The sequence below is a fragment of the Pantherophis guttatus genome, chromosome 16, assembly GCF_059756535.1.
Source record: "Pantherophis guttatus breed Tessera chromosome 16, ASM5975653v1, whole genome shotgun sequence".
NCBI lineage: Eukaryota > Metazoa > Chordata > Lepidosauria > Squamata > Colubridae > Pantherophis > Pantherophis guttatus.
In genome coordinates this window covers 12404737-12417629 of record NC_142078.1, presented here as the reverse complement: position 1 = coordinate 12417629, position 12893 = coordinate 12404737, and the positions used below count along the sequence as shown (strand labels likewise).

At 47.4% G+C, this 12893-nt stretch overlaps 1 protein-coding gene across 2 annotated transcripts; it reads right to left on the bottom strand.

Moving 5' to 3' along the window:
* Nucleotides 1–214: 214 nt before the first annotated feature.
* On the bottom strand, nucleotides 215–12791 carry LOC117665087 (beta-1,4-galactosyltransferase galt-1-like). Of its 2 annotated transcripts, none has more exons than XM_034416603.3 (2): nucleotides 11189–12791; nucleotides 215–4435 (listed from the first exon to the last, which is right to left on the bottom strand). In XM_034416603.3, the coding sequence occupies exon 2, from the start codon at nucleotides 4386–4388 to the stop codon at nucleotides 3030–3032; it is 1359 nt and encodes a 452-aa protein (XP_034272494.2). In that variant the 5' UTR covers nucleotides 4389–4435; nucleotides 11189–12791; the 3' UTR covers nucleotides 215–3029. The 2 variants fall into 2 exon arrangements, with proteins under 2 accessions (XP_034272494.2, XP_034272493.2); XM_034416602.3 differs by having other exon boundaries at nucleotides 11197–12791.
* Between the last annotated feature and the right edge of the window lie 102 nt (nucleotides 12792–12893).

Here is a 12893-nt window from a genome sequence, read left to right as displayed (position 1 = left end):
GCGAGATCCACTGAGGAGGTACTATATGGCTACTACCGCATGTGTGAAAAGAGTACTTTCACACACATACACCCATCTCTGTTGAAGCTCCTTCAACCGGAGACGTCGTCTTGGCAGCCCGGGTAAAGCGAAACGGGTTGAGGTCGAAGTTGCCTTCGGTTGAAGGAATGGAGATGGGCGCGCATGTGTGGACATGTCTGTGCTCCAAGGGAGGTTATTTTATTTTTATTTTTATTTTTGCCTTTGAAACCTGACCTACCCTGTCCAGCCCGGGACAAGTCGCTCTTTTGGGACTGACCGCCGTTTAGCCACTTTTGGGGGGAAAAAACGGTCCCCGTCCGTCGATTTCCACAACGACAATTTGTCAATTTCCTCAGTGAGACCTAGTTGCACTATTTTAATTTAATTCCGGATAAAACTACGGACGTTTTTTCACCCTCCTGGGGAAGTCTTTTTTTAAATTTTTCTTTTGTTTTTTTTCTTCTTCTTCTGGCAAAGTATTTTGTTACCTCAGCCTTCTTATCGGATTGCTGCATTTTTCAGCTTGTTACATTGATAATAACTGTTTCACTAAATAAAGCAAAAACTTTAATGTAAAAATAAATAAATAAATGGCTCGGGTGTTTGTTTCTTTTCTCCTCCTTTGTTCCGATAGAATAGAATTCTTTATTGGTCAAGGGTGATTGGACACGCAAGGAATTTGTCTTGTTGCATATGCTCTCAGTGTACATAAAAGAAAAGACACATTCGTCAAGAATCATAAGGTAGAACACTTAAGGATAGTCATAGGGAACAAATTGTTCTGATCTGGGAAGGTAAAGAGAATTGTTGATCAATGGTAAAGCTATACAGTACAGGCACAGGGCCAGGTCCCATCAAGGGCCCCTGTGTGCCAGGGAAACATCACCATGCCTTCCCCTTGCCTTGCCTTGGCCACCAGGTAGCCTGGCTCCTGCCTGGCATTTACCACCTGGTGACCAGGGAAAGAAAAGGGTGACGTAATGCCCCACTCCAATGAGGTCGTCTTTCTTGGGCATTACGTCATCTTTTAGTCCTGGCTAAATCCAAGGGTTCTAGGGTTTTTGGTTGACTCCGTGCCAGCCAGGGACCAGGGGGGGAAAAGGTGGCGACGTAATGCCATATTCCAATGATGTCATCTTCTGTTGGACATTACGTCGTCTCTTTTTTTTTCTAGGGAAACCCTAAGTTTCTGGCCCATTCGCTTGGCTCTGTGCCAAGAAAAAAAAGGATGGTGTCATGCCACATTCCAATGATGGGGGCTTTGTTGTGCGTTACGTCGTCTCTTAAACAGCCTGATGTTTTTTGAGAGCCCAGAGAGTCAATCGCCCCCTTCCGCAAGACCACCCACATCTCAATTATTCAGGCCAGGCTGGCACCCTGGTGCATGTTCTTAGTTTGTGGTTTAGGGCAGAGTTTTTACACTTACTTTGACACACTTAACCTGGCGTTCCAAAACAGCAACAGAGTCCAGGTGATTATGGATCGGCTTACTTCGTCCTGTAGGTGATTGCTTAGGACCAGACACTGGGATCCTTCTCTGGGTGTCTCCGAGCCCAGCTACCCATCTTATCTACCCCTGTGCCTCATTGGGTCCCTTAGGTCCCCCCAAGACTCATATCCCCCCTCCCCAATTCAGAATAACAGAGTAACAGAGGCAGAAGGGACCTTGGAGGTCTTCTAGTCCAGCTCCCTGCTCAAGCAGGAGACCCTAAACCATTCCAGACATACAATCCCTTCTTCCAATCTCTTCTTCACAACCTCCAGTGATGGAGCACCCATAACTTCTGAAGGCAAGCTGATCCATTAGTTGACTGCTCTCACCGTTAAGTTGGTTCTCTTGTTCTCTTAGTTCTAGGTTGGTTCTATCATTCTCCTAGTTCTAGATTGTCCCACCAAATCCAAAATAAAAACCTCTCCCATCAGTGAAGAGATCCAGCAAAGAATCATCGCCAGAGAGAAATCATCCAGATGCCCCAAGCTCTATGGCCTCCCCTAGATACACAAAGAAGGAACACCACTCAGACCCATAGTCAGCTCCATAGGCTCACCTCTACAGAATCTTGCCAAATTTCTTGCCAAATAACTTCAGCCCTACGCAGAATCCATCACTTCACATATACAAAACTCATTCCACTTCATAGAAACAATAAAGAAACAAAACCTACAACTCAGCGACCGACTCGTGAGCTTCGATGTCATATCCCTCTTCACCCAAGTATCTATTAAAGAAGCCTTGACAGCTATCCAAAACAAATACAACACCCCTAAGCACATCCTAGATCTGACCAACCACTGCCTAACCAACACATACTTCATCTACAATGGACAAAGATACAAACAGATAGAAGGAGCACCTATATGATCACCTCTCTCACCCGTCATCGCAAACCTATACATGAAACACTTTGAAATCAACGTTTTAGATAAATCTGAACACAAACCCAAACTCTGTCTTACATATGTAGATGAGACTTTCGTAATTTGGCCACACGGAAAGGAAAAACTGGCCAACTTCCTCACACATCTCAACAGCCTACACCCCAACATACAATTTACTATAGAAATAGAAGCTAACAACCAACTCTCCTTTCTGGAGGTCCTAATCTACAAAAAACCCAACGGCTCCCTAGGACGCACCATCTACCAGAAAAACACACACACCAATTGCTACTTAAATGCAAGGTCAATAGGGAAAGCCGGATTCACTTAATAACCGGGTTGCTAATTTAACAACTGTTTCTGTGCATAGTTGTCTGTGTGTATGTTGGAGAGAGACTGGCCTAGCTGGGGGCAGAGTCAAGCAGGGAATTAGTCTGGAATCCCTATACAGACACAAGCAGGTGAACTCTCCCATTGAACCTTATCTAGCCTTACCCTGGGTAAGACTGAGATGATTCCTATCCACTTTTCATGTGTGAATCTACTTGTTCACACTTGACAATATAGATGTGAATGTACACACACACACAACCATGCACAGACACACACTGATGCAATTTACTAAGGCTTCAACTTTTTTGCTTTTGTGCTGGGTCACCGGCTCCTAAAATCTCGGATTTAAATAAGACATCGTTCACTCTGGGGATCAAAGTTTTGTTGTATCTCCAGAAGACTGGGTCTCGAATCAAAGCGCTATCGGGCAAGTTCCTGCGTATGGGGCTCCTGCAGTGGAGGTTAAAGGCGAGATCATTGGGGACTTCAAGGGAGCCTCCATACATCTTGAGAACAGAATGGACCGAGGTCTGAATGACTTTGGTTGGATCCAGAATCATTTTCATGGCATTGAAGCTGCGAACGTCTTTAGGTTCCTTGTGGATGTGTTCAAAGACGTTAAACCCCGGCACCGTTGTCCAGGATGAAAAGTTGAAAGGAGTCTCGGAGAACACGGTGTGACGGAAATTCTGGTTTTCGAAACGGAAAATCCCAACTCCTGGATGTTCCTTTTCCAATCTTTCCATTAGGGACTTCCAGTCTGCATCCTTCAAGGGAAGAATAACTTCATCGGGGTCAATCAGCAAGACATATTTGCTTTTAAACATGTTGTAGTAAACACAGTCGTTCAAGGCTGCGATTTGCCCATAGTAGCCCAAATCTTTCCCTTCCATGGAGTAATGCCAGCGGGTCGAAATGTTCAGGTACAAATCGATGGGCCAAGGAATAATTTCCACGATGCCTTGGGAGATGTAATAGTCGAGAACTTTGTCCATGAGGGGGCTGCAACTGTTCTTGTATATCATCACTCTTTGGGCCCCCAGAAGCCTGTACAACTCCAGGGACTGTACGAACTGCAAGACGTTGTTGTATTTCCCAAACATGGTAGACATGCAGATCGTGAAGTCCACAGAGGGCTCCTCTGGATAGAGGTTTCGGATGGGAAATAGGGGCAGGTGGGTCAATTCCAGGTTGGGATTCCCGGGGTGGACAGAAATGAAGTGAGCTTCGCAGTCTTCCGGCTGAAGACAAAGCAGATCTGCGGTGCTGTATGGGAAACCGAAGCGGTCTTTGTGGACATCGATTTCTCCTTGTACGACCTCAATCATCTGGCTGTTCTCGCAGCAAAAGATGCAGTAAATCTTGCTGACTTTTTGATGGTGGATAATGCTCAGGACCCGGATGAGATTTTCCTGTCGCTTGTCAGAATAAGGGGTGATGATAAAACTGTGTTTATCCTGGAGTGGGGTGATTGTACCGTTGGCGAGCCGGCCTTTGCAAAAACTGCCAGGCCATTTCCCTTCCTTGACATTTTCGTTCAACGGATCCCAGCTTTGGCTCTTCTTCCAATAATACGACACAAGGAACAACGTAAAGACGAAAAGGAAGCTGCAAATTCGAGGGGGCGAGCTGTTTTTTCTGCCGCAGATGGACATTCCGAAAGCTCCTGCAGTTGATTGTTCAGTATTTCATTTCAATTGATCTAATGAGAAGAAAAGAAGGAAGGGGTGGGGGGGGGAGAAAGGAAGAGAAAAGAGTGAGATGCCACCATGTTACTGCTTGTTTTGCAAGACAATCTTTTTGCAAGAGTGAGATGCCCAGGAGTGGGCTGCTGGGGGTCTTGGATGCAGGTAAGTGCAGGCTGCGTGCGGAGGATTGGGGAGGGCAAAAAATGGGCATACCAGAAGTTTGGGAAGGCTGGAAACGGGCCCGTTTCCGGCATCTAAAGAGCCTCCAGAGCCTGGGGAAGCTGTTTTGGCCCTCCCGGAGGCACAAGAAAAGCCGCTGGAACCCGGGGAGGGCAAAAACGCCCCAACACCACCATGGTGCGGGAAGTCGACCAGGCCACGCCCACCATGGCCACGCCCACCCAGTACCCAGGCAGAGAACCCCTTGCTAAAATTTTTGAACCCCATCCCTGGAGATGCCACCATGTTACTGTTCGTTTTGCAAGAAGATCTCCTGATCTTTCGGGAAAAGGTTTTCAGTTCTTCTTCCTGGTTTGACCATCTAGATAGGAAACTAGGATTACATCAGGGCGTGGAGTCATCTCCCACTAAAAATAAAGAGGAAGGGGGGAAAAGGTGACGGAGAAAGGAAATAAGAATGAGGGGTGGAAAGGATGATGGAGCATTCTCTGCTAGTGTCCTCATGAAGATCCTCAGCCAGTTGTGATTGTCCTCCATCAGAAGAGCAACAGCAAGAGTTTTTGTAGGAGGTGAATTCTAGCAAAGGGGGGACATGGAAAAGCTAGCAGAGAGCTAACTTTCTTGGGAAAGGGAGATCAGGGATTAGAACGGCTTGGGGAAGGGAAAGGGGAAGGAAAGGAAAGGAAAGGAAAGGAAAGGAAAGGAAAGAAAGGAAAGGACAGATGAAAGGAGAAGGGAAGGGAAGATGAAAGGGGAAGGAAAGGAGAGGAGGACAGGAAAGGAAGGACAGATGAAAGGGGAAGGAAAGGGAAGGAAAGAAGAGAGGAAGAAGAGAAGGGAAGGAGAAGGGGAAGGGGAAGGAAAGGAAATTAATGGATGAGGAAGGGAAAGTAAAGGAAAAACGGATAGGAAAGGAAAGCTAGGGAGGGAAGGGAAGGGAGAAGGGAAGGAAAGAGGGAAGGAAAGGAGAGGAGAGGGGAGGAGAGGAAAGTTGAGGGCTACTCTATTATTAGCAGTAGCTAATTCACCAGTTTAATCTGTATAATGGATAAATTTGACAAAGGAAGGCCACTTAAACACTTACTTAAACAGAATAACAGATGGCAGGGACCTTGGAGGTCTTCTAGTCCAACCCTCTTCTTAGGCAGGAGACCCTACACCACTTCAGACAAATGGTTGTCCAACATCTTCTTAAAAACTTCCAGTGTTGGAGCATTCACAACTTCTGGAGGCAAGTTGTTCCACTGATTAATTGTTCCAACTGTCAGGAAATTTCTCCTTAGTTCTAAGTGGCTTCTCTCCTTGAATAGTTTCCACCCATTTCTTCTTGTCCTGCCTTCAGGTGCTTTGGAGAACAGCTTGACTCCCTTTTTTTTGCGGCAGCCCTTGAGATATTGGAACCCTGCTATCCTGTCTCCCCTAGTCCTTCTTTTCATCAACTAGACATACCCAGTTCCTGCAACCGTTCTTCGTATGTTTTAGCCTCCAGTCCCCTAATCATCTTTGTTGCTCTTCTCTGCACTCTTTCCAGAGTCTCAGCATCTTTTTTACATCTTGGCGACCAAAACAGGATCCAGGATTCCAAGTGTGGCCTTAACAAGTCCTTATAAAGTGGTATTAACACTTCATGTTGATTCTATCCTTCTGTTTATGCAGCCTAGAACCGGTATTGGCTTTTTTGGCAGCTGCTGCACACGGCTGGCTCATATATAAGACTCATATTAGACTAGAGATTGTTCCAAAGTACATTTCCTTACCTTTTCTCGCTTCCTTACGCCCAAAGAAAAGAGCCATATCAACCTATCCCAAAGGCCAATAGTACCTTTTTTTGGAGTAACCGCGTCTCACTTCATCCAACACAACAGGTGCTTAATTGTGTCCCAAATGCGGCCACGCCAACAAAAACAAGCTGAACGTTAAAACCAGCTCTTTCTCCATGCTGGTGCACGAATGAATTGATCTGCTGTTATAGGATAACAGAGAACAACGGAATTGGAAGGGGCCTTGGAGGTCTTGTAGTCTAACCCCCTGCTCAAGCAGGAAAGCCTATTTTATTATTTATTTATTTATTAAATGTATTTATATGCTGCCATTCTCCCAAAGGACTCAGGGCGGCGAACACAAGTTAAGAAATAATACAATAAAATCATAATTTAATCCAAATAATTAATTAGTAGTAAATAATAAAGCTCGGAATCAGTCTCAGCCTATTTGTTTGAAAAGCCAAGTCTTCAAGTCCCGACGGAAGGAGCGGAGATCAGGAGCCGTCCGGAGCTCGGTAGGCAATTCATTCCAGAGGGTGGGAGCACCCACAGAGAACGCCCTACCCCTGGGCACAGCAAGGCGACATTGGCTCACCGTCGAAACCCTGAGGAGAGCGGCCCTATGTGAGCGAACAGGACGGTGAGAGGCAGGCAGGAGAAGGTCATGCAAATATCCCGGACCTAAGTCATGAAGGGCCTTATAGGTGAGGACTAGCACCTTGAAGCGGACCCGGAGAACCACTGGTAACCAGTGCAGCTCATGAAGGAGGGGTGTTATATGGGAGTAACGAGGGGCTCCCGTAACAACCCGTGCAGCTGCATTCTGGATCAGCTGGAGTCTCCGGGTGCATCTCAGGGGCAGGCCCATGTAGAGGGAATTGCAGTAATCCAAGCGGGAAGTAACCAGGGTATGAGTGACTGTGCGAAGGTCATCTCGGTCCAGGAAAGGGCGCAACTGGCGCACCAAGCGAACCTGTGCGAAGGCCCCCCTGGTCACGGCCATTAGATGGTCTTCTAGGGATAGCCGAGCATCCAGGAGGACACCCAAGTTGCGAGCCCTATCAACGGGTGCAAGTTTTTCCCCATCTATCAAAAGTGATGGAGCCTCTGAAACCCGAGATGCCGGCATCCACAGCCACTCAGTCTTAGAGGGATTGAGTTTGAGTCTGTTTCTGCCCATCCAGGCCCGTACCTCCTCCAGGCAACGGGACATCACGGAAAGGGCATCTCTGGGGTGGTCTGGGGTGGAGATGTATAATTGGGTATCATCAGCATATTGATGATATCTCACCCCAAAGCCACGAATGATCTCACCCAGTGGCTTCATATAGATGTTAAAGAGCAGGGGGGAGAGAACCGACCCCTGAGGCACCCCACAATTAAGGGGCCTCAGGGTGGATCTCTGCCCTCCTGCCCATACAAACTGAAAGCGACCCGAGAGGTAGGAGGAAAACCACTGTAAGACAGTGCCTCCCATCCCTAACCCCACAAGTCGCTGCAGTAGGATACCATGGTCGATGGTATCAAAAGCCGCTGAGAGGTCAAGTAGGACCAGGATGGAGGAACAACCCCCATCCCGAGCCCGCCAGAGATCATTCACCAGAGCGACCAATGCCGTTTCCGTGCTGTGACCGTGTCGGAAGCCTGATTGGTACGGGTCAAGGTATTCCGTTTCCTCCAGGAATTGTGGGAGCTGTTGAGCCACTACAGTCTCAACAACCTTCGCGATGAAGCGAAGGTTGGAGATGGGACGATAGTTATTAAGTGAGTCTGGATCCAGGGAAGGCTTCTTGAGGAGAGGTCGAACCACTGCCTCCTTAAGAGAGGTGGGGAAGTTCCCCTCTCTCAACGAAGCGTTGACAATTGCCTGGATCCAGTCTCTAGTCACCTCTCTGGCAGCCGAAACCAACCAGGAGGGACAAGGGTCCAATAAGCAAGTGGAGGAACTAAGTTTGCCCACAATCCTGTCCACTTCCTTGACAGAAACAGGGTCAAACTCAATCCAGATATTATTCTCAAGACCCACCCTAGTCTCCCGATTGGATTCTGCCCAGTCAGAGTCCAATCCGATCCGGATCTGAGCGATTTTATCATGCAGAAACTGTACAAAATCCTCAGCTCTGCCCTGCAAAGGGTCTTCCCTCGCTCCCTGATTGAGGAGGGAGCGGGTCACACGAAACAGGGCCGCTGGGCAGTTTTCTGCAGATGCAATGAGGGCGGCGAAGTAGTGACGTTTTGCCGCTTCCATCGCCACTAGATAAGACCTAATATGGGTTCTTAACTGTGTTCGGTCAGATTCAGATCGGGAGGACCTCCAACTCTCCTCTAAGCGTCTTTTCCGACGTTTCATTTCCCGGAGCTCCATGGAAAACCAAGGAGCAATCCGGGATCTGTGTCAGGTTAGAGGCCCCAAAGGTGCGATTCCTTTGCACCAAGGAATGTCCAAGGCATCGGTAGCCACCCGTTCCCAGGATGCCACCAGAGCCTCAGCTGAATTGCAGGATTGAGAGGTGGGGAATGTCCCAAGCTCCTTTAAGAACCTTTCTGGGTCCATCAGGTGCCTAGGGCGGAACCATTTTATGGGTCCCGTCGCCCAGCGGCAGGGGTTGGCAGATTGAAAGTCTAGTCTAAGGAGGGAATGGTCAGTCCATGACAGGGGAGTGATGGAAAGTTCCCCCTTACCATGACCATTTATCCACTGCCCAGAGAGAAAAACCAGGTCGATTGTGTGTCCTCCCCTATGAGTTGGGCCCTGAATAACCTGAGTCAGGTCTATGGCTGCCATGGAGGCCATGAACTCCCGGACTGTCTCAGATGACTCACCAACCGAAGGCAGATTAAAATCTCCCACAACTAAAAGGCTGGGGAGTTCAAGTGCCACCTCAGACAAGACATCGAGCAGTGCAGGCAGGGCTGTGGCAACATAGCTGGGAGATAGGTATGTGACCAACAAGCCCGACTGAACTCCAGGGTCCCACTTCAATAGAAGAGACTCACACCTGCCTATCTGAGGGACAGTGACCTCCCTAGGACTCAGACTTTTTCTAACAACTACTGCCACCACCACCTGCCCCTTCCCTGGTGTTGCGGCTGGTGCAGGACACGAAAGCCTGAGGGGCATAAATCAGAGAGAGGGATTCCCCCCTCTTGCCCCAACCAGGCCTCCGTGATACAGGCCAGGTCTGCACCCTCCTCATCAATAAGATCTCGTATGAGGAGAGCTTTATTCATCACGGACCTGGCATTCACATATATCAGACGGAAACCAGGGTCCCTCGCTCTCATATTCCCAGGAAAGCAGGGTGAGCAGGAGGTATGGGAGCAAGTTACCATCCGAATGCATCTGGTGTGATGCTCCCCACTCCTACTTCGATTTCTTCTGCCCCTTCCCACCATCACAGGTATAGCTTGTCCCACCCTCCTCCGAGCATCTCCTACGACTCCCAACCTCCCCAACCCGCTGGGACTGTCAAAACGGCATGGCTGCTGATCCTTAAGAGACCCCCCAGTCTCATTTTTATTATTAAAAACCACCCTCCTCCCGGATCCCCTTAAAATTGGATCTAAAAATCTACTTAAAAAACTCCAGAGTTTCCGTTTTTTAGCATACCACCTCTCGGGGTTCCAAAACCCGTCATCAAGGGCGGCCCTCGATAGTTGAGAGGGCCAAACCTGCGAGAGGGGGGAGTCTCGCAGTGCAAGGAGCTCCGCAGTTGAATACATTAAAGAATAGCAATGAGCTGAGAGTGATGAAGGATCATTTTCTATTAAAGGGTGTTAGAGATGGTAAAAACAGGTGGATTAAATAAGGGAGGAAAAGATGTTCAAGAGAAGACAATATGCTAAAGACATCAGAACATCGGGACATCATCGTTCTATCATGACGATGGGAAGTCTTGTGATTATAATAAGTCTATTCAATGGTGGGGAAAAAAGTCTCAAATGCTGCCCTTTCAAGGTGACCCAAACCAGAGTCATAAGGTCAAGTGAGAGATGGCCGTCCCACCATAGTCCAAGACTCTCGGTGTCTGTGCCTCCTCCCGTTCTCACACCAGTGATAGCCGAGGCTTAGTTCAGAAAAAAGCAAGGTGTAGTCATAGGATGGAATAAATGATAGAATAATCGAATAATCCGGGTAACCCAGGGAGGACAAGATGGTCAAATAATGGTCAAATAAGGCTGCAGATCAATCAGAAGTTGTAAATTTATGCTGAGTGGCCCTATTAGGCCTAAGCCTAATAAGGGGGGGGGAACAGTTAAGGGGGAGACCAATTGTCATCCCCCAACTGACAATTCTCAGTTGCTTCCCCATAAGCTTGATCTTCAAGCCATTCAGCCCATTAAGCCCCTTCCATGCTTCAGAAAAAAAAGGGGGGGAAGTGTCCAGATCCCTCAAAAACTGAGGGATCCTAATTTTCAGACAAACGGCTGTCCCATCTCTTCTTGAAAACTTCCAGTGATGGAGCACCCACAATTTCTGGAGGCAAGCTGTTTCCCCTGATGAATTCTTCTCAACTGTCTGGAAATTTCTCCTTAATTCTAGATCGGTCCTCTCCTTAATGACTTTCATCAGCTCTGTTTAGATCTCCTGTTTCCAAGTTGTATTTAAGGCACCTCCCAACAGGCAGGACTTTTACTAGCAATAAGCAAGGCACGCTGCTTGTCTTCCTGCCACCAACCTCTCTTTTAAGTTAAGACAGTGGAAGAGCCAGCCGCAACACTCTCATCGTGGTTCCCTACAAGAGTTGGAAGACACCTTGGCCAGGTCTTCTCCAGATCGCTCAGCCCCACCACCCCAGATACACAGCAAGCTGGCAAACCCACCTACTCACATCGCTCCAAGAAACTGGCAGCCTTTTCATCTTCTGTGGCTCGGCGTGTGTCTCTCTCGATCAGCCTCTCTCGCCACAGGAAGGAGTGAATCAGCTCCCTCTTCAGCTTCTGAGGTTCTTTCCTAATCGTCTTATTCAGTGGTGGAGGAGGAGCAAAAATTTGAATTCACCTGGGCTCTGAGCAAAGGGAAACAGGACTTCCGAGCCCCTCTGGTTAGGTTATCCCTTTGCTCTAGCTAGCTAGCTGGTGGGAGGGGAATGATCCCTGTTCGGGTAGATGAAGGGGAGGTGTAGGCTGGCTTATCTTAGATATAAGATTAGATAATTTAGAACTAGGAGAACGAGAGAACCAACCCAGAACTAAGAGAACGAGAGAACCAACCTAGAACTAAGGGAACTAGAGAACCAACCTAGAACCAAGAGAACAAGAACCAACCTAGAACTAAGAGAACAAGAGAAGCAACCTAGAATTAAGAGAACAAGAGAACAAGAGTTCCCGGGTTCTCTAATTCCCTTAGTTCTAAGTTGGTTCATCTAGTTCTCTTAGTTCTGGGTTGGTTCTCTAGTTCCCTTAGTTCTGGGTTGGTTCTCTAGTTCCCTTAGTTCTAGGTTGGTTCTCTAGTTCTCTTAGTTCTGGGTTGGTTCTCTAGTTCTCTTAGATCTGGATTGGTTCTCTAGTTCTCTTAGTTCTAGGTTGGTTCTCTTGTTCTTTTAGTTCTAGGTTGGTTCTCTAGTTCTAGATTGGTTCTTTCATTTTCTTAGTTCTAGGTTGGGTCTCTTGTTCTCTTAGTTCTAAATTGGTTCTCTCATTCTCTTAGCTCTAGGTTGGTTCTCTAGTTCCCTTAGTTCTAGGTTGGTTCTCTAGTTCCCTTAGTTCTAGGTTGGTTCTCTTGTTCTTTTAGTTCTAGGTTGGTTCTCTTAGTTCTAGGTTGGGTCTCTCGTTCTCTTAGTTCTAAATTGGTTCTCTCATTCTCTTAGCTCTAGGTTGGTTCTCTAGTTCCCTTAGTTTTAGGTTGGTTCCTTAGTTCCCTTAGTTCTAGGTTGGTTCTCTAGTTCCCTTAGTTCTAGGTTGGTTCTCTCGTTCTCTTAGCTCTAGGTTGGTTCTCTTGTTCTTTTAGTTCTAGGTTGATTCTCTAGTTCCCTTAGTTCTAGGTTGATTCTCTAGTTCCCTTAGTTCTAGGTTGGTTCTCTCGTTCTCTTAGCTCTAGGTTGGTTCTCTTGTTCTTTTAGTTCTAGGTTGATTCTCTAGTTCCCTTAGTTCTAGGTTGATTCTCTAGTTCCCTTAGTTCTAGGTTGGTTCTCTAGTTCTTTTAGTTCTAGGTTGGTTCTCTAGTTCTAGATTGGTTCTTTTGTTCTCTTAGGTCTAGGTTGGTTCTCACATTCTCTTAGTTGTAGGTTGGTTCTCTCATTCTCTTAGCTCTAGGTTGGTCCTCTCAGTTCTAAATTGGTTCTCTTAGTTCTAGGTCATATCTCTCCATGATTCTTCCCTCTCCCCAGAGTTCCTGTGTCCCGGCCTACCTATCCGTATCTCCCAATGCCTAACAAAACACCCACAGGCGAACACAGAGACACACAAAACACTCACAAATGCCAGGCATCGACCCAAAAAAAACAACAACACGCAAAAGATAAGCCAGCCTACACCTCCCCTTCATCTACCCGAACAGGGATCATTCCGTTCCCCTCCCACCAGCTAG